This window comes from Pleurodeles waltl, chromosome 3_1, assembly GCF_031143425.1.
Source record: "Pleurodeles waltl isolate 20211129_DDA chromosome 3_1, aPleWal1.hap1.20221129, whole genome shotgun sequence".
NCBI lineage: Eukaryota > Metazoa > Chordata > Amphibia > Caudata > Salamandridae > Pleurodeles > Pleurodeles waltl.
This window is the reverse complement of record NC_090440.1, coordinates 361,859,970-361,884,222: the sequence shown is the minus strand read 5'-3', so window position 1 is coordinate 361,884,222 and position 24,253 is coordinate 361,859,970. Positions and strand designations below refer to the sequence as shown.

At 41.9% G+C, this 24,253-nt stretch overlaps 1 protein-coding gene and 1 long non-coding RNA gene across 2 annotated transcripts in view; one reads left to right on the top strand and one right to left on the bottom strand.

The window, feature by feature from the left end:
* The window catches only part of BLOC1S6 (biogenesis of lysosomal organelles complex 1 subunit 6), a 129,354-nt gene extending 127,434 nt beyond the window's left edge, over positions 1-1,920 (bottom strand). Inside the window, exon 1 of the mRNA XM_069222528.1 lies at positions 1,725-1,920. Coding sequence (XP_069078629.1) covers positions 1,725-1,905 — 181 coding nt within the window. The 5' untranslated portion in view covers positions 1,906-1,920. The remainder of the gene's footprint in view (positions 1-1,724) is intronic.
* A 437-nt stretch (positions 1,921-2,357) lies between these two features.
* Positions 2,358-22,373, top strand: LOC138284097 (uncharacterized). Its single transcript, XR_011201345.1, has 3 exons — positions 2,358-6,051; positions 11,402-11,445; positions 21,518-22,373. It is a non-coding gene; the product is annotated as an uncharacterized lncRNA (long non-coding RNA).
* The last annotated feature ends 1,880 nt before the right edge of the window (positions 22,374-24,253 follow it).

Sequence of the window (24,253 nt, the reverse complement as noted above, 5' to 3'; positions counted from 1 at the left end):
ACCCCATAACTGGGTGACACAGGGAATCATTATTACAGAGGGCCTGGTATAGGGGGTGGGGGACAACGGACAAGCTTCAGCACCCCTAGCGGGAATTATTGGCATAACCTACGTATGTCACTGTCTTATGTCCACATTGATCACAATGTCAGTTAAGAATGCACTAGTCGTGTGTATTAAATTGTGAACTGATTTATCGTTTGCCTGATGCCTTAATGTTGAAAATCATAAAAGGGGAAGAAAAAAAAAACGGGAATGCCTATGGGCGGGCTGAAGCCAACAAATTGAACACTACGAGTCTCTTGAAATCTGACTTTGCGAATCAGAGATGTACATGTACTATTAGGTCAGTTCACACAATCATCGTTCTGGGGGGTTTCACGGAATGACCTGCCCATCCCGACACTCCCACCCCACGTAATTGCCTGCATACACAGATGACCTTCAAGAGGCACAAAAGCACCATCCCTGTCTGTATTACGAAAAGTAAAGCTTTTTTTTTTTTTTAGCGTGGCTGGAGTTCATTAAAGGAACCATCACTACTTAAATTAATTTGATTTCAGGAGCAGTAGGAGGTGGCCCATTGCCTACTTCCCCCGAGGCTGCCAACCCGATTCAGAAAGGTCTTTGCAAATCAGTTATCACCTACTTGGAGGAGTTGTAAATCGTTAATTGTCTGTGATCAGAATGGAGGTAGAAAAGTACTGAAACATAGGTTACGAAATTACAATTTGAAAGGAACGCCGCTTTCAGGCTATTTACAAATTGCGACTCGGTATGGATCAAGAACCCCATTTTCCATCTCGTAAAATAGGTTTTGGTATCTAACAAATAGGCATTTTGTAGTAACAAATCTGCGAATTTCCACATAAACAGGCTTACACCCGCAAAACCCTTTAGTTCATCTGGCCCCTAGTATCAAAACACCAACCATGTTTGTTGACGGACTAACAAACAGTACATCGTATACACAAAAAGAGCAGTATTTCAGAGGGTGTGCACTTTATACATTTCAGATAGCCAAAAAATAAGACAGCCGAAATCTTAAGCTGACTCATGTCACACAAAAACAATTTACTCAGTATGGTTTCCTTTGTATGCTGGAGATCATAGGCCCGCATTTATACTAGTAAACATAGACTGCACGTGTAGTACTGGGACATAAAAGAAATCAAATGAAAAAAACGGGACCTGATAAGCTTCAATTTGATTATCAAAAAGAGGAAACAGACGACAGTAAAGAGATGTTCATAAACACTAATGGCAATTATATACATTCCGTACTAGAACTCTAGCCTCTTTTCTAACTTGATATGTAATTGTGCAAACCTGTGTTGAATAAAACCAGTCCGATTAATACTCCTTTCCCATGCCACGATGAATCAAAAGGCCATTTTGATGGTCTCTGAGGTAGGAGATTGCCCCCCACATGAAAACCTGCTGTGCTGTGTGATAGAGGCAAGGCAGCACAGCAGACAGGTCTTCAAAGTACTGAACTTAAAAACACAGTGCGGTGAAAGGACCGGTAGAAGCGTAACCACACACACCACTGTAATTAAATAAAGCGTCGAAAACCGGAACATATATTTATTTCAGCAGCTATCGGGTGTCGGGGCTGTCATAAAAATATAAGGGAGATGTAGTGTTTGATCCGGGTAACTAACGTAAGCGAAGCCACAAGTGAAACCGAATTTACGTTTTGTGCTGGGAACTAACAGGCTTACCTTCAGAATTATTCACGTGATTTGGAGCAGCTTCGTTTAATTTGAAAGCATCATTTTGTAATTCTGGCTCCATGAATAGCGAAAGTCTCTCCTTTACAGAAGTGAAACTTACTTCCCGATTCTGTGATGTGTCGAAGCTCCCCATTGGTGATTGAGCGTAAGTGTCCAATTGGCTGCTCATTTCTTGCTCCGAAAGCTTCCGCTATTGTTTTTGTATTTTAGCAGCCCGTGTTTTTGTAAAGCGGTACCTGAATTCGTAAGATCGCGGATACAATTTTGAATAAATGTTCCTTGTCATTTAAAGTCTTCACTCATTTGATGGCTGAAAATAGTGAAAAGGAAGCAACGAACTTCCACGCTTTGATAGTTATATATTTTACTGCAACCAGAACCTTAATTCAGTAGGTGGGATTCTATGTCAGGACTGGAGGCTTCCTATTATGCTTTCTCTTTCTTTACTGAAAAAAATAACAGCAGCCAATAAACATTAAAGTCACAGAAAACTACTTTTCCCAACATCACTTGTAGTCCATATCATGCCCAATCCTAGGCCTGCTCTCAGTATAAATGTCTTTGCAACCGCAGTCCCTCCTCTTTCTTTGCTGCTTGCTGCCAGAGATAAGTTATTTCATATTTACATGCCTTCTGTGATAATATATTGTTTTTAGGGTCAAGCGCGCAAGCGCTTTCGCCCCTGCTGTAATCTCTCTGTGGACTTTTAACCACGCCAATGCCACGCGCACCACTTTTGTTGGTTCATGGGCATGCCTTCTAAAAGTCACTTGATTTCATTAATGAAAGGCTTGGATATGCCATGCCTCTTCTGGTGTTTAGAACTCCTCGAGAGTGATGAAGCAGAAAAAGAAAAACTAACAAATATTCATGTACCATGTAACAAAATCGTATAACGTAGTGTGATTTTAGTAAAGAAAAATAATGTCTGGGGGAAAATGTGCCCACGAGGTAGTTCACCATTATTATAAACGAGCTTAATTAATCATGAAGAATTGACAAATGTAGTAATCCGTCACAATTGCAAATGTGTTCTATGATTTTCTTGTTGAAACTGTTATGTGCTTAGCTTAAATTTAGCAGAGGCTTTGGCCTAGTTGCCTGGTCTCAAATTTAACTGCGTGGTTTTCACTTGTATTAACAAAAACGTATTTTAACTTTAAGGTTGTATTTTTCCAGTAGAAATGACTAATACACTTATCTCAAGGTTTCGTGCTAGGCTAGTTTCATCCCCTTTGAAGCAAGGTCAGTTTCTGCGGGTGCAGACAATAAAGACACTGATACAGAAATAATTGGCAAACTTTGTTGCTACTTGTGTTCCAAGGCTCCAAGGACACCTTATGCATAAATGAGTACTAAGAGAAAGACACTATTCATTTGTCAAAAGGAAGCCACCCTATGAACCCTCCAATGGAAGACCCTGAAGAATTTGGAACGTTTCTTACTTAAACCCACCGGACAAAGAGAAGTCAGCCATTTTCTTTGATGCCATTTTGAAGCCAGATTCAAGACGCCATTTTAAATGACACTTAGATGCCTTTTCTCTGTCGCAGAGAAAGATACTTTAAGAATTCTCACCCTAGAGACTTTAACTTTAATTTTGCCCCGTTTTGTCCATGCAATAACTTTTGCCCCATTTTCCTTGCTGCCGCAAGAAAATTTGCCTTCACTTTGCCCCTTTGAAATCTGCCCCATGCTGATCGAACCGGTACCTGAAGGACGAAGACTTTTCCTTGAATGCTGATTGTATTTGGTAATTATGAAAGGATAATTGTATTATGCATTGTGTTTTCCTTCTTAGGTACCAACTGCTTATTTTGACAGAGCCCTAGCTAGAAGTTTTCTAAATTTGTGTTGACTAAATTCGTTTTGCATGAAGCCCCACATGCCAATGCTAATTAGAGGCTAGTCAAGGTATTCATCTGATGCACCATGCTAAATTGAAATCTTGTTATGCTGACTGATGTATGCAATTAGTCAAATTCAGTTGCTTGTATTAGTGATTTGCATTGCTATAACCAAGTGCATTATAATCCAGACTTTGCGTAGATTGCGTTTCTTCCGTCGTTATGGACAGCTAGTAATGTTCGTATACCTATATCATTTGATTTTGAGACTTACTTATATTGTGTTAGCTTTGTTAATATAGGGAAATAAACTCATTAACCTTTAATAAACAGGTGTGGTTATTCATGACTGAAAGGTCATGGTGTGTCAAATTACTGATTTCCTGTTAAATAAATTTGTTGTTTGATTATAGATTGAGTATTGGGTATTGATTATAATGATTATTGATTTGAGTGATCCGACTATTCTTGGATGAGGAGAACCCAACTCGGTCAAAAGGCTCACTGACCTCCGGCTTGTCCGAGTATAAGTAATTTATAAAGACTGGACGCGCTATCAGTAGATGGTAGCAGAGATTGATAGTTTCGCCCTTTGGGACCCCATCCGAACAATAGGCGGATTCAAGTTAGAATTTTCTTTGATAAAACAAGTTGGAGAGATGATGATGCCCTAAATCTCCAATGACTTTCCCGGAATCTCGGAGCTTGCGAATGGAGGAAACGGAGGTGTGAGAATGTTTTCGGCGTTTCTAGTGACAGTATGAGTGAAGTTAGGGTTTTGCGCTTGCACAGCTTATGCCGCAGATGAATTGTGAAGGTTGCGAGGATTTTAAGGGGTTACGAACTCCAATCAAAATACTAGAGGAGTGATACTCCAAAGTGTGAGAGTAGGGAAGTCATCGAACTTCACATGTGTGTAGCGCTTTGTGCAGAAAAATTGTCCACGTTGATGTTGAGACGGGCCCTGCGAGGTCAAGAGACTCCGGAGTATGTTGAAAAGTGTATGAGACACTTGGTTGATGTTGTAATTTGTTCAGTTTAGTAGGTTGATCGGGCGTGGTCAACAAGTCAGTACGAATGTTGAGGAATAAAAGAAGATTTTCGACTTTGAGATTTGACGAATTCTAAGGCGCGCTTGAGTAGTTCATTGATCAGTTGAGAGTAAAGTTTGCGGGTCAAATTTTGCTTGCGAAAGTGGGAAACCGAGAAAGATGGAATAACTGCCGAGGCTAGTGAAAAATCCATAAGGTTTCTGAAGCAATTGTATTACCCTTCCTGTAGTAAACCGACAGATTTGTTTTCTTCTTTTGGTTAGTGCTCGTGATATTGCAGAAATTAGTTTTGGGTGAAGTCGAATGAAGGAGGACAAGCCGCAAGACTTTGTCAGCCGCAGTGTGTGAGTGTGACGTCACTAGGAGCAGCGCTGGGATAGGTGGGTTGGTGAGAAGGGTCGCACACGGATTGGACGCAGCCCGTGAAGCGCAATTGGTGGGGAAATGCAAGCGAAGAGTATTCCGGGAATTAAAATCACTAATTGATTACATATTTTTAGAAAAATAAAAGACGGAAAGATGACATTTTTCAAAGCACTTAAGAGTGCCTTGAGGGGAGATGTATATATTAAAGCAAATGTAGGAAAAGAAACACCACCTGAGGGTACACCAGCTTACATCGTGATTGAAGAAAAGGGATTTGCACCATGTCTTTGGTTAAAGCAATGGTGCAAATTAACAGAAAAGCATGGAAGTGTAGCTTCCACAGGTCATTTAATCTAAGAGTTTTGGAGAATCTAAGGTTTGCGCTATACGACATGAAAGTACCTCCAAGACCAGCACAGTTTGAAGCATTAGCAATTTGGGAGCAAATGGCTAGGGGGCAGCTACAAAAGAAATTTGAGACGAGAGTGAGAAAAGTAGAAAAGACACTAGCGGATGCTAGCTGGGATAGTACTCAAAAGGTTTGGAGGTCAGACATATTGCAGGGAATTAAATTGTTTCCAGCAATCACTGACGAACCAGAGACGGAAGGAAGGAAAGCTACCTATAAAACAAACAGGAGTCAGTCCGGAGATAGAGAAAACAATAGAAATTCGAAAAGGTCAGACGAATCAGACAATGAGGAGTTAATTCTGCAATTGCTAAATGACCGCCCGCCACCGTATGTGGAAAGCGAAAATGGCCCAACCACTAGTACTGCCCCTCCAGAACCAATACAGGGTACTGTAGCACCGAATTTGAGAACATTACTGTACGAGGTTGGCCGATCGAAAACACCAGACTGCCTGTTATGGGTGTTAGATATATTGCCTTAATGGCTCTTTATACAGTATCAATGGTTTTGTGGGCGGATGTCTTGTAGATAGGTATGGGTGAGTGTCTTCTTTCTTCTAGTCGCTAATCTCGTCTTCTTCTTTCTTTCTTCCAGAGGCCTCGCGGGAAGCGTGTGGGGACAGAAGAAGAATAGATGTGGTAAGTGTTTGGTTTTTTCACCCCTCCTTTTTTTCCCCTCTCTACTTCTCCTCTCCACTATCTTACTGCGTGTTTTTTTCTGCTATCCTTATCTTCCTCCGCTCTATTTTTCTTTCAGCCGGTTGGGTTTTCTTTGGTCCCTCAGTTTTTCCCTTTCTTATCCCTCTTTCCTAATGCTGGTGGGTTTTTCTTTTTTCCTTTTCTTTTCTTTCTTTTCCTCACTCGTATTATTTATATATTTGTTCTTTTTTGCCTTGTCTATTATACGCTTGGCATATACGTCTCGCTAATGTTTTTTTTTTCCTTTCTTCCTCTTTGGTCTGTTCCTGTTCTTTTCTTTCTCTCTTCTTGCTCTTTAGGTTAAGCTCCTCTGGATTACTGTCTTACATCGTTCTCATCTTTATCTTTCCGATTCCTTACACCCCCCCTTCTCCCCGTGCTCTTAGTGCGGTGCCCGTGATTTTCCCCTTTTCCCGTCCCCCCTCCCTCCTCCCTGTCCCGAACTCCCGTACCTGGCTTGGCCACGCTTCTCCTGAAGCGTGGCGGGCTCACTCGTGGGCTCCCCGGGGCCAGCGGTCCTCGTCTCGGTATCGGGTCCGCAAGGATCTTGATTCCGGCTTCGGTCTGGCCGTTGGATGGAGAGTCCTGGCGTCTTCCAGATCTTCCTAGTCCCTCGTCCTCCCCTGCTCGTCCTCCGATTCTCCCATCGGCTCTCTCAATCTTCTCCACCGGAACCCGCCTCTCTCTCTTTGAATGGGTGAAACCACCCCTTTTACAGCCTCATGTCCGCGCGGCTTCGGCAGGGAGCCAATGGAAGGAGGTTCTCCCCGGGTTACTTCCATGTTGTCCGGGGCAGAGACAGCACAAGACATATTGGTGTGCGGATCGGTCTGGTCCGATCCGTCACAGACACACAGACACTCCCACTAGAGAGCGTCTGTTGGTGACGCTCAGGAGCAGGATGTCGGGAGAGAAAATCAGCATTCACCATGAGACGGCCCGGAGAATGGATCACCTGGAAGGAGAAGGGTTGTAAAGAGAGAAACCATCTTAGCACCCGAGAGTTGGTATCCTTAATGCGGGCGAGCCAGGTGAGGGGTGCATGATCCGTCAAGAGGGTGAAGGTACGTCCACTGAGATAATAACGTAAGGACTCAATGGCCCACTTAATGGCCAGACATTCCTTTTCAATGGTGGGATAGTGTCGTTCCCTTGGAAGTAATTTTCTACTGATGTACAAAATGGGGTGGATAGAACCGTCCGGTTGTGGTTGGGATAACACAGCCCCCAGTCCTACTTCTGATGCATCGGTCTGTAAAAAGAAGGGGCTACTGAAATCGGGACAACACAACACCGGGTCAGTAGTCAGGGCATTCCTGAGACTGATGAAACTGTGCAGGACGGCCTCTGGTAAGGAGGAAAAGGTCTTGGGAGTATCATTTTTCAACATATTGGTTAGTGGCTCGAGAATTGGGGTATAAACCTTCTATAATACCCTACCAGTCTGAGGAAGGCACGTATTTCTTTTTTTGATGTTGGTACCGGGATCTGTTGAATGGCTTCCACCTTCTCTATTTGTGGACGGACCTGCCCTTGACCTAGGACGTAGCCTAAATATCTAATGGTGGTAAATCCCAGTCTACATTTCTCTGGGTTAGCAGTTAACCGGGCTTCTCTTAATGCCTGTAGGACCGCCGTTAGGTGTTTGAGGTGGTCGGACCATGTTTTGCTAAATATGACAATGTCATCTAAATATGCCGCCGCATATGCTTGGTGGGGACGCAAGACCTTGTCCATTAATCTCTGAAATGTGGCGGGTACCCGGTGTAACCCAAAAGGTAAAGACAGTACACTGATACAATCCGGAGGGAGCTGCAAATGCTGTTTTTTCTCTGTCTCCTGTTTTCAAAGGGATCTGCCAATACCCCTTCGTTAGGTCCAGAGTGGACATGTACCTGGCCTGGCCCAATTTTTCCAACAACTCATCTATACAGGGCATGGGATATGCGTCGAAAAACGTGAGTTCATTGACCCTCCGGTAATCTACACAAAACCGAGTGGTCCCATCCGGTTTGGGTGCAAATACCACAGGAGAACACCAGGGCTGCTAGATGGCTCTATAATCCCTGTCTGTAACATACTTTGGACTCCTTGCTCAAACAGGGTTTTCTTGGCCTCAGGGACTCTATAGGGTCTTTGTCTTGCTATTGCTTAGTTTTTGGTACGGATGCTATGTTCTGCTAATGGGGTATGGCCGGGCTGTTGGGAAAAAACATCTGTATAGGTCTGTATCGTCTGAGAGAGGGAACTTTTATATGACTCGGAGAGGGATGCATTTATTTGGGGTCGGATTTCCTCCGGGTTTTGGGAGAGGTATAAGGAAGGATATGGTATGTCTTCTCTATGTTGGACCCTTTTTATGTTTTCAGATTCATGCCATTTTTTTAATAGATTTATGTGTTAGATCTGTTCTCTATTGTGTCTATGTGGAAGAGCCAATTTATATGTTGTGGGGTTGATCTGCTCTAATACTTTGTATGGTCCTTGCCACCGGGCTAACAATTTATTCTCACTACTGGGAAGAAGGACCAGTGCTTTATCCCCTACGTTAAGAGTACGCAGCACACTTCTAGTGTTGTATCCTTTCTTCTGTTTTCCCGGAGACTAGTGTGGGCCTTTTCCCAGACCGATTGTAAATTCTCTCTCAACTCTTTGGTGTAAGTCAGGAGGTCTTTCGCTTCCTCATCTGTCTCTTCCCACTGTTCGACTAACATTTCGAGTAGAGTGCGGGGTGGTCGACCAAATAACAGTTCGAAGGGACTATGACCTAGGGATGTTTGCGTATGTGTACTTATTGCGTAGAGCACAAGGGGTAGTTTTTTTTCCCAATCCCTTCCGTCTTCGGCTATGCTCTTCCTAAGTAATGATTTAATGGTCCGTTTGTAGCATTCAATGAGACCGTCAGTTTGGGGGTGATACACTGAGGTTCGGATCTGTTTTATTCCCAAGGTTTTACTGACTTCCCCCATAAGTCGGGACATAAATGGGGTGCCCTGATCAGTTAAGATCTCTTTGGGGAAGCCGACCCGCGAAAATAACTCAATCATTGCTTGGGCTACTACTTTGGTGTTCATGCTGGGGAGGGGAATAGCCTCGGGATACCGAGTGGCATAATCCACCAGTACTAAGATGTACTGTCTCCCCCTACTGGATGGGATGAGGGGACCGATAAGGTCCATGCCCACCTGGGTAAATGGGGTTTCTATAATTGGGCGGGGTTGTAACGGGGCAGGAGGTTGAGTGACTGGATTATATAGTTGGCATTTCTGTCAATTCAGGCAATATCTACGTATATCTCCGTAGACCCCGGGCCAGTAGAATCTCCGGAGTATTGCCTCCTCGGTTTTTTCCCTTCCAAGATGCCCTTCCCCTTGGTCCCCATGGGCTAACTGCAACACCTGTTGTCGGTAGTTACCAGGGACTAATAATTGTCTCTGTCTGTCATTACTAGACTGGGGAAGTGTATATAATAGGTGGTTATGGATGTGGAATGTCGGTCCCACCCCAGGCTCCTCGTTACTCAGTGCCCTCTCCCAGGCATTGTTTAAGGAGGGATCATCCCTTTGGCTCTGTCTAAAGTCTCCTGCTACGGTGTATACCTTTCCCATGGCTCCTGTTGTAGTCTTGTTGCTTTCATAGTCCTTTCCCCAATATTGCTGTCTCTGGATTCATGTCTGGCTTTTACTTAAATGCTGTTTGGGTGGCTGGTTTTCGGCTATCTCAATGTCGTACGGTACTTCTTCACACCATTTTTTCATCATATGTTCCTCTCCTGCTTTAGTCAACAACCGAGGAAAGGCCGTATAATCCGTCCCAATGATAATGTCTTCTTCAAGGTGTGGTAACACCCCCACCTTGAGGGGTTCCTCTTCGCCCCTCCACTGAAACTTAATAAGAGCCACTGGATAATAGGCTTGGTCCCCATGGACACAGGCGATTTAATACATGGGTTTGGGGTATCTCTTGCCAGGGCTCCACCAGGTCTTACCGTATAACGCTCTGACTGCAACCTGAGTCTACCAAGGCTATCCTCTCTTTTCCATTGAGGAGGATAGGGAGGGTATATGTAGGTTTTGTTTCTCCTACCCAGAATACCCTTCCTTTTGTAACCCCTATTTCCATGGGTTCTTCCAGATCCTTTTGTTTTTGTGGGCAATATCGTGCAATGTGACCCCATTCCGAACAATAATAACACTGAGGTCCGGTTGAAGGAAGTGAGGTTTGGAGCGGATGGGGTACACATACCCGTTCAAGATCATGTGACCCTTGAGGTCGTGGGGTGACTCCTTTCCCTATACTAGGGCGCACAGGGGAGGGAACCGGGTTTCTGCTGGGGTTGGCCTTAAATTCTGGGCTCCTATGGAAAGCGCAAGCTAATTCGATGGCCGTTTCATTGCTGAGCCCGGGGTGTTGACGAACCCAATTCCGGGTGGATGAAGGCACATTAAAAATTGTTCCAATACTATGATGTCAAACATCTCCTCGCAAGTCTTTTCCGTGGGTAGTAAACATCGCCCAGCAGCGTGTTGGACCCTATAATAAAGAGTATGCGGGTTTTCCGGTAAGAGCCACTTCATGTGCCGGAACCGTGACCGATAACTCTCACTGTCCAGTCCAACCATTTCTAGTATGGTCTTTTTGATATCTTTATAAGGAAGAGTACCGTTAGGATTTATGGCTTGGTACGTTGCTTGTAACTGTCCTGTTAAGAGTGGGGCAATGTACTGACCCCATTTTTCTTCTGGCCAACTGGCAGAGCTAGCTACCCTCTCGAAATTAAGGAAAAAGGAGTCCGGATCGTCTTGGTCCTGATACTTTTGTAGCACACTGCTCGGTACATTGGGGTGTACCTTTGTGTGAGCAATGGTTTCCGTTAGCTTACTCAGTGCAGTCTCATGTACGAGTTGGTTGTTCGCCATGATTGTGGCCTGACTTTTAAGGGTGGTTTGTAAAGCCTCACGCTCCTCTTTAGCGTCCTTCAACTGCTGCTCCCACATTAACTGAAGATGGCGTTGTCCTTCCGCCAGCTGGGCTATGACGTCCACCATGGTGGGTTTTCCTCCATTCTGCTTGTGAGGTGGTCGAATATCCCACTTCTGACACCACTTTGTACGAGGTTGGCTGATCGAAAACACCAGACTGCCTGCCTGTTGTGGGTGTTAGATATATTGCCTTTATTGCTCTTTATACAGTATCAATGGTTTTGTGGGCGGATGTCTTGTAGATAGGTATGGGTGAGTGTCTTCTTTCTTCTAGTCGCTAATCTCGTCTTCTTCTTTCTTTCTTCCAGAGGCCTCGCGGGAAGCGTGTGGGGACAGAAGAAGAATAGATGTGGTAAGTGTTTGGTTTTTTCACCCCTCCTTTTTTTCCCTCTCTACTTCTCCTCTCCACTCCACTATCTTACTGCGTGGTATTTCCTGCTATCCTTATCTTCCTCCACTCTCTTTTTTTGCTTTCAGCCGGTTGGGTTTTCTTTGGTCCCTCAGTTTTTCCCTTTCTTATCCCTCTTTCCTAGTGCTGGCGGGTTTTTCTTTTTTCCTTTTATTTTCTTTCCTTTCCTCACTCGTATTATTTATATATTTGTTCTTTTTCCCTTGTCTTTTGCCTATTATACGCTTGGCGTATATGTCTCGCTAATGTTTTTTTTTTCCTTTCTTCCTCTTTGGTCTGTTCCTGTTCTTTTCCTTCTCTCTTCTTGCTCTTTAGGTTAAGCTCCTCTGGATTACTGTCTTACATCGTTCTCATCTTTATCTTTCCGATTCCTTACACACCCCCCCCTTCTCCCCATGCTCTTAGTGCTGTGCCTGTGATTTTCCCCTTTTCCCGTTCCCCTCCCTCCTCCCTGTCCCGAACTCCCGTACCTGGCTTGGCCACGCTCCTGAAGCGTGGCAGACTCACTCGTGGGCTCCCCGGGGCCAGCGGTCCTCGTCTCGGTATCGGGTCCGCAAGGATCTTGATTCCGGCTTCGGTCCGGGCGTTGGATGGAGAGTCCTGGCGTCTTCCAGATCTTCCTCGTCCTCCTCTGCTCGTCCTCCGATTCTCCCGTCGGCTCTCTCAATCTTCTCCACCGGAACCCGCCTCTCTCTCTTTGAATGGGTGAAACCACCCCTTTTACGGCCTCATTTCAGCGCTGCTTTGGCAGGGAGCCAATGGAAGGAGGTTCTCCCCGGGTTACTTCCGTGTTGTCCGGGGCAGAGACAGCACAAGACATATTGCTGTGCGGATCGGTCTGGTCCGATCCGTCACAATTACAGAGGCAAAGTAGTCCCGATATGCCTTTTACGCCAGAAATACCACAAGTTCAGAGAATATACATGACGTGCCTAAATTGAAACCTGTCAATGATTATCAGCCACAGGTTCAGAGGCGCTATTATGATGAGCATAATTTTGGAATGACTTCTAATTTAATGGCGCAGGGAGGACAGAATTACCAAAGACCGACATTGATTCATGCCGAATCAACACACATTTTGGTGCCTCAAAAGCAGATGCAAGAAGTGCCGAAATATATTCAAATAGCAGAAAACCAGTTAGACATGCCAACAATGAACCGATGAACCATAATATGGGAATTAATATGCCACAGAATTCGGGGAACAGACAGAATCCGGATGCAATATCTTTGCCTATCACTGTAGGTCCGCCAGTGCCATTGTATAAACAGGCAAAGCCGAATGTATGTGACCAAGGGGTAACGACACAAAATGAGACAGGAAGGAGATGCATAGAAAATACTCAAGAAACTACTCCGGTAGGAACACCACCAAATAGATCTGGGTCTTTGTTGGAATTTAGTCCAATTCCAGCTTGTGCTCCGTCAACTGTGGTAAGGTCAGGTCCACCACTAATAGTACAGCTGACTTCAAAAACAGAAATGTTACAGAAACCGTCAGTAGCAGTATACGTAAGTGCTGCATTGATGGGACTGAACGCGCAACAGTTGACACAATGGTTGAACAGCCTGAACTCCCCACAGAGTACACCCAGCGGGAAGGGAGAAGAATATTTGAATAAAATAAGATTGGGCATGGAAGCAGATGAACTAGTAGAGGGAACGATGGGCCTGAACAGGTTAGAATCATACACAGAGGAAGAGCTGAGATACATGTGCCTAGAATCACGAGAGAAGTAAGCAGCATACATAGGAGGTTACAAGAAATTGCAGATAGATACAAAGTAGACATAGGTAAAACCAAACACTTGAGCAAAAGTTACAGGTTAGACTTTGAGACAAAAGATTTTGAACACATGAGGTCTGCAGGAATGAAAACACACCTTAAAGAGATACTGCAAAGCGCGTAGGTTTGGAGATGTCTAGACAAGTGGGAGAGCAGGTGGGTTAAGAAAAAGGATAAGAAGAAAGAAAGTACCCCAGATCGGAAAGAGAAAGCACAACATAATAATGATCTTATAACAATGCTACCAATTAGAGAAACAGCAGGGGGAAAGCTTGTCCATGTACCATGGCACAGGTGTGATATTCAATCCTTTACGGATGACTTCCCTAAATTAAGAGAGAAACCGATCGAATGGTATCAACAAACAGATAGATTTGTGAAACTCGCAAAATGTCTTTGGGAAGACCTGAATACTTTATTCGAAATTGTAGTTCTGGCAGACTTGTGGGAAGATTATAAAAGGGCTGTAGGTTGGGCAACAAGTGAACCAGAAAGAGATAGGGACACAGGTGCACCATCGCCTACGGTAATGAGTTTATACCACAAGGTGATTGAGCATTTAAAAACAAAAGTTGCATAAAAAAACATGGATTGGCAGAGAATTGACAGAACAGCACAAGAAGTTAAAGAGTCGATTCATGCATACTATGAGAGATTGTTAAAAGCATTTAAAAATTACAGTGGCACGGAAACGATTGAGGCAAAGGACATGCTCCATTTTGTGTTCAGATTTGTGGAGGGATTGAGACCCGAAATCAGCCAGATGATTAAAATGCATTTGATTTGTTGGCAGTCAAAATCAATCAATGAGGTGTTGAGCTATGCAAAATACTGCAGTGATGAGATTGAGACCAAACAGAAAAGGTTGAAAGAAAAAGTGACGGTGATGCAGATTAGAGCAGCTCAGACAGGTTTGCAAGGTTTGCAAGGTTTCCAACAACAATTGCCGCAACAGCAGGGAAATGCTGTTTCAGCCACAGATGAGAGGCAGAGGCCGAGGAGGTTTTGTAAATAATGGTCCTGGTTTAAATACTGTTGTGATTCCAAATGGTATACATGCAATGAAGAAGGTGATGCCATGTCACACGTGCGGAATCATCGGGCATTGGAAATGGGAGTGCCCAATGTTGGTGCAGGAAGGTGTAGGTCAGCAAAACAATGATGTCAATACATTTCAGAATATGAGAGGACCGAAATCGAGAGGCCCAAATCCAAATTTCCAAAATAATGTAAATCAGATACAGGGTCTACAACCTATACAACAACAGCAGGAGCAAATGCCCCGTGTACAAATGGCACAGTTGCAGCCAATGCAACAGCAGTTTCCTATGGTACCTAATCAGCAAATGCAAATACCCTTAGCACCAATGAATCAGCAACAAGTAATGCTTCCTCAACAGGTCACGGGTCAAGGAATTAATCAAAATGACACAGTACACCAATTCCCGTTACATAGTGAGAATGGAATAAACGATGTATGGGAGAGTGAAAGTTCAGATGAGGAGGGAAATTGTATGCTTGCAGCATCTTTGGAAGTTGATCAAAAGGGACTGTATGTGGAAGGAAGAGTTATGGGTCACAGCGTTTCATTTCTGATTGACACAGGAGCTACACGCTCTACAGTTAGAAGTATCGAAGTACCAAATTTGCCACTTTCAGGGAGAACAGTTCAAGTAGTGGGAGTAGCAAATAGGTATCTGACAAACCCAATCACAGATCCAGTGCAAGTCAGAATTGGTAACTTTCAAGGGTCACATAAATTTGTGGTGTGTGACTCGAGTCCGATATCCCTATTAGGGAGAGATTTATTGTGCAAATTGGGATGCTCGATTATGTGCTCAAATGATGGAATTAAAATTCAGACAAACAGTGAGGAAGAAGAGGACAGTTTAGGAGGGGACGAAGTGGAAACTGTCGATGAAGAGTATCCCCTGATTACTTTTTATCCAATGCTCACTGAAGCAGATATTCCTGCTGAATTACAGGAAACAGTTGAAAAGGAAGTGTGGGATATGACAGGGAAAGAAGTAGGATTGGTCAAAGGAGCGGAACCAGTGAAAGTGACTGTAAAACCCAATGTAAATTTTCCTCAGACTCCACAATACCATATGTCACAAGACACTCTCATGAAAGTCGCCCAACTCATTGATGAGTTTGTGAAACAGGGAGTACTGAAAGAAGTACTAAGTAGTCCATGTAATTCACCAATCATGGGACTAATAAAACCGAGTGGAAAGGTCCGAATTGTTCAAGATTTGAGAAAAATAAATGACATAATAGTCAAATGTTGTCCCGTAGTAGCAAATCCAGCTGTGATAATGTTTCAAATTCCCTGTGATGCAGAGTGGTTCTCAGTCATCGATTTGTCACAAGCATTCTTTTCTGTGCCTCTTCATGAGGACAGCCAATTTCTCTTTTGCTTCAAATTCTTGGACAGAGTCTACAGTTGGTGTCGAATTCCTCAAGTGTTTTAGGAGTCACCACCAATTTTCAATCAGATTCTAAAGAAAGATTTGGAATCATTGGAATTACCATTTGAATCAACCTTGGTACAGTATATTGACGATTTGCTGATCGCATCCAAGACAGAAAATGACTGCACGGTTGACACTATTGCCCTATTGAACCATTTGGGAAGGAATGGACACAAAGTGTCTCCTTCAAAATTAAAATTTTGCCAGAAGAAAGCGAAATATTTGGGTCACCAAATAGAGAAAGGGTCGAAAAGAATCATAAAAGAAAGGATAACAAGTGTACTTCAAATGAGTCCACCTAAGACGAGAAAAGAGGTGAGAAAGTTTTTGGGAATGGTAAGCTACTGTCGCCAATGGATTCCCAATTTCTCAACTCTAGCCAAACCTTTACTTAAACTGACCCAGAAAGATGCGCTGGATGAAATAGTGTTTAAAAGAGATGTAATGGATGCTTCTATTGAATTAAAGGAATGCATGTGCAGAGCTCCAGCTTTAGGTATGCCTGATTACACGAAACCGTTCACATTGTTTTGTCATGAACGTGATGCATGTTCCTTGTCTGTCTTGACCCAAGCCCATGGTGGCGTAAACAGACCAGTAGCATATTTTTCAGCTACTTTGGATCCAGTCGCAGCAGCCTTACCAGGATGCTTGCGTGCTGTGGCAGCAGTTGGTATAAGCCTAAATCAGAGTGAAGGAATAGTGATGGGACATCCTTTAACAGTTATGGTCCATCACTCAGTCGAAATACTTTTGACACGTTCCCGAACACAGCACATGACCGGTGCTAGGCTTACAAGGTACGAGACAATAATTTTGGGATCACCCAATGTGCAGCTGAAAAAGTGCACTACGTTGAATCCAGCAACCTTGTTTCCCATTGAAAATGTTAAAATTGAGAACGCCGAAGACATCGAGCACGACTGTCTTCAGGTGACTGAATTTTGTACAAAACCAAGACCTGATATCAAAGACACCTGATTGGAAGAAAATGATAAAATTATTTTTGTTGATGGTTCATGTTTAAGAGATGCACTGGGAATATTGAAAGCAGGATATGCTGTATGTACAATAACCGGTGTTCTGGAAGCATCTTGGCTTCAGGGAGTTTACTCTGCACAAGTGGCAGAACTAGTAGCCCTTACTAGAGCTTGCCAGCTTTCCGTGTTAATGAAAGTCACCATTTACACTGACAGTCAGTACAGGTTTGGAATAGTGCATGATTTTGGACAATTGTGGTCACAGAGAGGCTTCATGACATCTTCAGGATCACCAGTGAAAAATGGTGAAAGAATAAGGGAATTAATACATGCCATCCAGTTGCCAGGAGAAGTAGCAGTGATAAAATGCAGTGCACACTCGAAATCACAAGACTTAGTTTCTTTGGGAAACGGATCTGCAGATCAAGTCGCAAGGTTTCGCGCATTGAACTGTATATTGCTCAGAGACGAATGCAACTTAATAAATGAGCCAGAACTTTAACCAAGTGAAGCCTTTGCTCTAAAGGTTGTAGATACAATCGAAGAATTGAAATTCCTACAAAATAATGTCAGTAAGGATGAGAAACTCTCATGGAGCAAATTACAATGCGTGAAGAAACCACATGATTTATGGGTTTCAAGTGAAGGGAGATTGGTTCTGCCAGACAGTCTTTTGACGCAATTAGCCAGGTTGTATCATTGACAAGCCCATCTTGGAAGGGATGCCATGATCAGACTATTCAAAATTGATTGGTTTAATCCCAAATTCCGTCAAGTTGCTGAAGCAGTTTGCCATCGTTGCGTCATTTGCCAACAAATGAACGCAGGGAAGGGAACAGTAGTAAATTTGAGCCACATTGGAAGAGCAGGTGGGCCATTCAGCAGGATGCAAATGGATTTCATTGAGATGCCTATGCATGGAGGCTTGAAATATGTGTTGGTGATTGTGTGTATTTTTAGTCACTGGATTGAAGCATACCCTACACGCAGAAATGACAGTCTCATAGTTGCAAAACTACTCTTGAGAGAACTAATACCACATTTCGGATTCCCGATCTCTTTAGAATCAGATAGGGGAAGTCACTTCAATAACGAAGTAATCAAATTATTGTGTGCAGCACTGAACATTGAACAAAAATTGCATTGTTACCGCCCTGAAGCATCAGGACTAGTGGAGAAAATGAATGGCACATTGAAATCAAGGATGCCGAAAATATGCGCATCCACAAACTTGAAATTGCTTGACGCATTGCCCTTGGTGTTAATGTCAATGAGAAACACGCCTGATAGAAAAACTGGACTATCACCGCATGAAATCCTCATGGGCAGAGCCATGAGACTTCCAGCAGTTCCTGCAAATGCACTTGTAAATATTACCAATGATATGGTGTTGGAATACTGCAAAGGTCTGGCTGATGTGGTACGCTCTTTTTCTCACCAGGTGGAGGCAACCACCTTGCCACCGATCCAAGGTCCAGGACACGCCCTGAAAGCAGGTGACTGGGTTGTGATAAAGAAGCACGTGAGGAAGTCGTGTCTGGAACCCCGTTGCAAAGGACCTTTCCAAGTGATTCTGACAACTACCACCGCTGTGAAGTGTGCAGGAGTTCCCAACTGGATTCACGCCAGTCACACGAAAAGGGTAACGTGTCCCACAGAAGAGGAAATTGAAGCACTGAAATTACCAGCAACTGACAGAAAAGTACCAGGCACTGAGACAGAACAAAGAGAACCTGAAAGCGAACAAGCAGAAATCGAGACAGAAGAAATATTTTCTGAGGAAGACGCAGAGGACAACAGAGAAGAAGCCTCAGGAAGTGACTAAGCTCATGGAGGTGACAAAGACCCTATCTCAGGTGAAGAAGCAGGAGAGCCTAATAAGAGGAGGGCTTTCCGAGAAGCATACAATACAGGAAAAGAAGGAGAAACCCTGATTGACCTCCTAGGTGAAGAAGACAAGACAGAGCAGAGTGAAATTGTTACAATTCTTCCAGAACCGGTTGCAGGTCCATCAGGTGAAAATAGCGCGAAACGGAGACAGAGCATATCGCCAGTGAAGTCAAAGACTAAAGAATCATTAAAAGAGAATGAAGGGCCAAAGCTGAAGGAGAAAAGAAAAGAAGTGTCTATCGTAATAACAACACCGAATGAAGAAAAAAACACAGCCAAAGAACAAGACATAAGCAAAAGAGAATCGAAAGGAGATGCAAAATTGAAAAGGAAAAGAATACAGAGCAGAAGATATTCTGGTCCAGAGTGGGCATACACAGCCACTAACGATTGGTCAGATGAATTTCTATCTCTCAGTCTTGAAAACGAAGAAGCAGAACGACACTTTGGTACCTGAAAAGTGAAATTCATGAACATTACAGAATAAGACAGTGACAACCTGATTGACTTTTTTAACCGGGTAAGACATTGAGAACTTGATTGACTTTGAAACAAATTTTGAGACTAAGCTGCTAAAGAAAACCGTGTCAACATTGAACTCGTTCAGCTTTATATATATATCTGCAAATCTGATTTGATAAAGTGTCTTCAACTTTCTGATTCTATATAGATCATGCCAGGCAGTACTACAAAGGGACATAAAATGAAGTGTTGTAAATACATGTGTATAGGTCTAATAACTGCATGTGTACTAATAATTATAGCAATAGTTTTTGGAATGCATGGAGAGAGTGAGAGAGACGTGAATGATGCTTCTACTTCTACAATTACTACTGAATTAACTCCTTTGCAGAAACTCGAACAGGACGAGAAATATTTACACGACAAGAAAGAGCTTTCATCTAACGCCTTCTATCGCTTGCTGAATAAGTATGTTGAGACAATGGATGCGAAAGATTGTTATGTGTGCACACAAATACCTACCTCAGTAATAGAAGGAGTGACATATCATAGCATGCCTCTTACGTATGGAATTTCATGTAGTTTGTTACTAACCAGATTCTATAACCAGGAGTATATTCAATACTTCTATTCCAATCAGGATGTCGTATTTTCATTTGTCCCCATAATTGAATATTTGAGTAAAACAGCAAGAGATTATTATATAAAATTATTTAGAGGTTTCTTTGAACCAATATTGCCTTTTGTTACAGTCTACGCTCATAGAGACAACCTTACATGTTTGCTTTCACCCGTAGAATAAAGCTTTTTAGATCACACTGAAGATAGAAGGAAAATGGTAAAGGAGAAATTAGAAAAAGAATTACACAAAAAACATCTGTAGATAACTATGCTTTTGCCGCAATAAAAACACAAGGGAAACTAGCTTTAGATGCATTACATATAGGGAAACTTTGTGTATATAGACCTAAATCATATTATGACAATATCTTTGTAGGAACGAGTGAATGTAAACATGTGTTTTTATTCCAGAGTAAATGGACGTTCATGCTAAATGGACAAGACCCAGCTATTCCAGGGGTATATTATATTTGTGGACTTAACGCCTATTATCATCTTCCTAAAGGATGGTATGGGATATGTTATTTGGGAATAGTATTTCCAAAGATTTATCAACTGGATGACTTAAAGAAATTTCCAAAGCTGTCTGAATTACATCGAGTTCAGAAAAGGGAGACAGCTTCTGGTGTGGTAGGAGATATATTTGGAGCAATGATTCCTTCTGTAGGAGTTATATTGAATTCAATTAAGATAAGAAAGTTGTCTACTATTGTGGATAACATGCTGACAAAATTCTCAGGAGCCATGATCCTGATTGATGCTGAACTTGCTGCAGAAAGAGCTATGACTCTTCAAAACCGGCTTGCTTTAGACATTCTTTTAGGAAAGAATGGCGGCGTTTGCAAAATGCTTAGTGCACGTCACTGTTGTTCTTATATTCCAGACAACAGTGGGCAAATTAGGAAAATGCTTACAAATTTAACTAACAAGAGTGCAGATTTGAAAGAATTGAAGGAACCAGGAGTATGGGAAAAGGTTGGAAAGGGATTTGCTTCTGTGGGAAATTGGCTCAGCAACATTTGGAATGGACTATTACTGAAAATAGTAAAAGGAATATTAATAATATTAATTTGCTTATTAGGCATTTGGGGAATATGGAAAGCTATTAAAATATTGAAATCAAGAAGCAAAAGGAGAAGAGAAGAGAAAGAACAAAATAAAATAGTAGAAATATACAGGGAAAAATCAAAGGGAACAAAAAGGAAGAGGGAATTGACTGAAGTGCCAAATTACTAAAACAGAATTTTAATGAAATAAAATTTGTGGTGGAAGATTTGATGTGATGACATAATTAGTCATCAGAGGAGGGACTGATGAAGCAGAAAAAGAAAAACTAACAAATATTCATGTATCATGTAACAAAATCGTATAAGGTAGTGTGATTTTAGTAAAGAAAAATAATGTATGTGGGAAAATGTGCCCACGAGGTAGTTCGCCATTATTATAAACGAGCTTAATTAATCATGAAGAATTGACAAATGTAGTAATCCGTCATAATTGCAAATGTGTTCTATGATTTTCTTGTTGTAGCTGTTATATGCTTAGCTTAAATTTAGCAGAGGCTTTGGCCTAGTTGCCTGGTCTCAAATTTAACTGCGTGGTTTTCACTTGTATTAACAAAAATGTATTTTAACTTTAAGGTTGTATTTTTCCAGTAGAAATGACTAATACACTTATCTCAAGGTTTCGTGCTAGGCTAGTTTCATCCCCTTTGAAGCAAGGTCAGTTTCTGAGGGTGCAGACAATAAAGATACTGATACAGAAATAATTGGCAAACTTTGTTGCTACTTGTGTTCCAGGGCTCCAAGGACACCTTATGCATAAATGAGTACTAAGAGAAAGACACTATTCATTGGTCAAAAGGAAGCCACCCTATGAACCCTCCAATGGAAGACCCTGAAGAATTTGGAACGTTTCTTACTTAAACCCACCGAACAAAGAGAAGTCAGCCATTTTCTTTGATGCCATTTTGAAGCCAGATTCAAGGCGCCATTTTAAATGACACTTTGATGCCTTTTCTCTGTCGCAGAGAAAGAGACTTTAAGAATTCTCACCCTAGAGACTTTAACTTTAATTTTGCCCCGTTTTGTCCATGCAATAACTTTTGTCCCATTTTCCTTGCTGCCGCAAGGAAATTTGCCTTAACTTTGCCCCTTTGAAATCTGCCCCATGCTGATCGAACCGGTACCTGAAGGACGAAGACTTTTCCTTGAATGCTGATTGTATTTGGTAATTATGAAAGGATAATTGTATTATGCATTGTGTTTTCCTTCTTAGGTACCAACTGCTTATTTTGACAGAGCCCAAGCTAGAAGTTTTCTAAATTTGTGTTGACTAAATTCGTTTTGCATGAAGCCCCACATGCCAATGCTAATTAGAGGCTAGTCGAGGTATTCATCTGATGCACCATGCTAAATTGAAATCTTGTTATGCTGACCAATGTATGCAATTAGTCAAATTCAGTTGCTTGTATTAGTGATTTGCATTGCTATAACCAAGTGCATTATAATCCAGATTTTGCATAGATTGCGTTTCTTCCGTCGTTATGGACAGCTAGTAATGTTCGTATACGTATATATCATTTGATTTTGAGACTTACTTATATTGTGTTAGCTTTGTTAATATAGGGAAATAAACTCATTAACCTTTAATAAACAGGTGTTGTTATTCCATGACTGAAAGGTCATGGTGTGTCAAATTACTGATTTCCTGTTAAATAAATTTGTTGTTTGATTATAGATTGAGTATTGGGTATTGATTATAATGATTATTGATTATTGATTTGAGTGATCCGACTATTCTTGGATGAGGAGAACCCAACTCGGTCAAAAGGCTCACCGACCTCCGGCGTGTCCGAGTATAAGTAATTTATAAAGACTGGACACACTATCAAGAGCACCGGCCAGCTACTGAAAACATATGTGGCTCATGCTTTCTGTATGGTTTCTGGACTACTTTTTTCTTTTTCTTTCCTACACAGCGCAATCTTGCTGGGATTTACACAGTGCAATGGCGCTGAGTTTTACAAAAAAAACATTGGGGTAAATTTCGCCCGCTCTCCCCTTGAGATTTGCGGCAGCCATCGCTGCACAAATGCATTGCCACGCTTCCTCTAGTTCACAACGGTAATAGCTCTAACTTGAGCAAACCAGACACCAGTTGCATGGCAAATGCTTGTTTACCTGTGCAGATCCACACCCAGCTGTTTTACAAATGCATTTTTTTATTTGTACTTCTAGGGCCAGATGTAAGTAGTTTCTGAATTTACGACTCGCAAATTGCGAGTCAGAGAGACTCGCAATTTGCGAGTCGCAATTCAGAATGTAGGATGGTGTCCCTGACACCATCTGCGACTTGCAAGGGGGTCGCAAAGGCCCACCTCATTAATATTAACGAGGTGGGTCGCAATTTGCGACCCCCTTGAGACTTGCAGCACTCACAGGGATGGTGGCCTGCTGGAGACAGTAGACCACCATGTCTGTGACTGCTTTTAAATAAAGCAGTTTTTTGTTGTTGGCATGCAGACCGTTTTCCTTAAAGGAAAACGAGATGCATTACAAAACTAAAAAATGGACCACTGCCTGCTCTGAAAAAATGTTTTCTTTTTTTTTGTGTTTCAATTCTTTATTACATTTTTATAGATACAAAAAATAAATACAATCTGTTCTTTAACAATATAAAATTATACAATAAGTATATTGAAAAGAATAAATGAGGAAATAAAAGAAAAGAGAGAAAAAAAAGAAAATCCAGTGTACTTTTTATAAAAAAAACTAAAACAAAGAGAGAAAAACAGGTAAGTACCTTCCATAACAATTCTATATTAGATATGTTCTATATGAAACTAATAAAAGTATCAATGGACAAGAAATTTATTATTTCAAAATATTTAGGCAAATCGTCATTGCATTATACAATCCTATAACACATCAAAACAATAAGATAAACAGGGATCGATAATTGGTTAAACGATTGTAAACAAGTATCGGGCTTGAAGAAAGTATATTAAAGAAAAACTATTTTTCCCATTGATCTTTGTATAAAGTGAAAAGGATGCAGAGGAATTCAATTATTTAAAAAAGTATCCCATATGTGTTCGAACTGTTGTAGGTTATCATTTAGTTTATATATCATTCTTTCAAATTGTGCACTCTCAAACATGTCTTTTAACCAAGTTTGGAGCATTTGATTTCCAAAAACGTAGTATGGTAATTTTTGCTACACAGTTCGCTGTAGACAACCATGTAAACATCTGTGAGGAGAGCTTTCCTAGGCCATGAGTGTCATGTAGTAAGATTAAGCGAGATGACTGAGATGTAGTATTAGGGACATTTTTCCTCAGATATTGTAATATTTGTAACCAAAATTGTTGTATTTCAGTACATTCCCATAAGATATGTACGATATCGCAGTTGGATTGTTAGCATCTCCAGCAATCAGAGTTATTACTGAGTTTGGCAGCGCATAATTTAGAAGGTGACCAGTGCCATCGATGTAGAATTTTAAAATAGTTAAATTTCAGCCTTGTATCACGA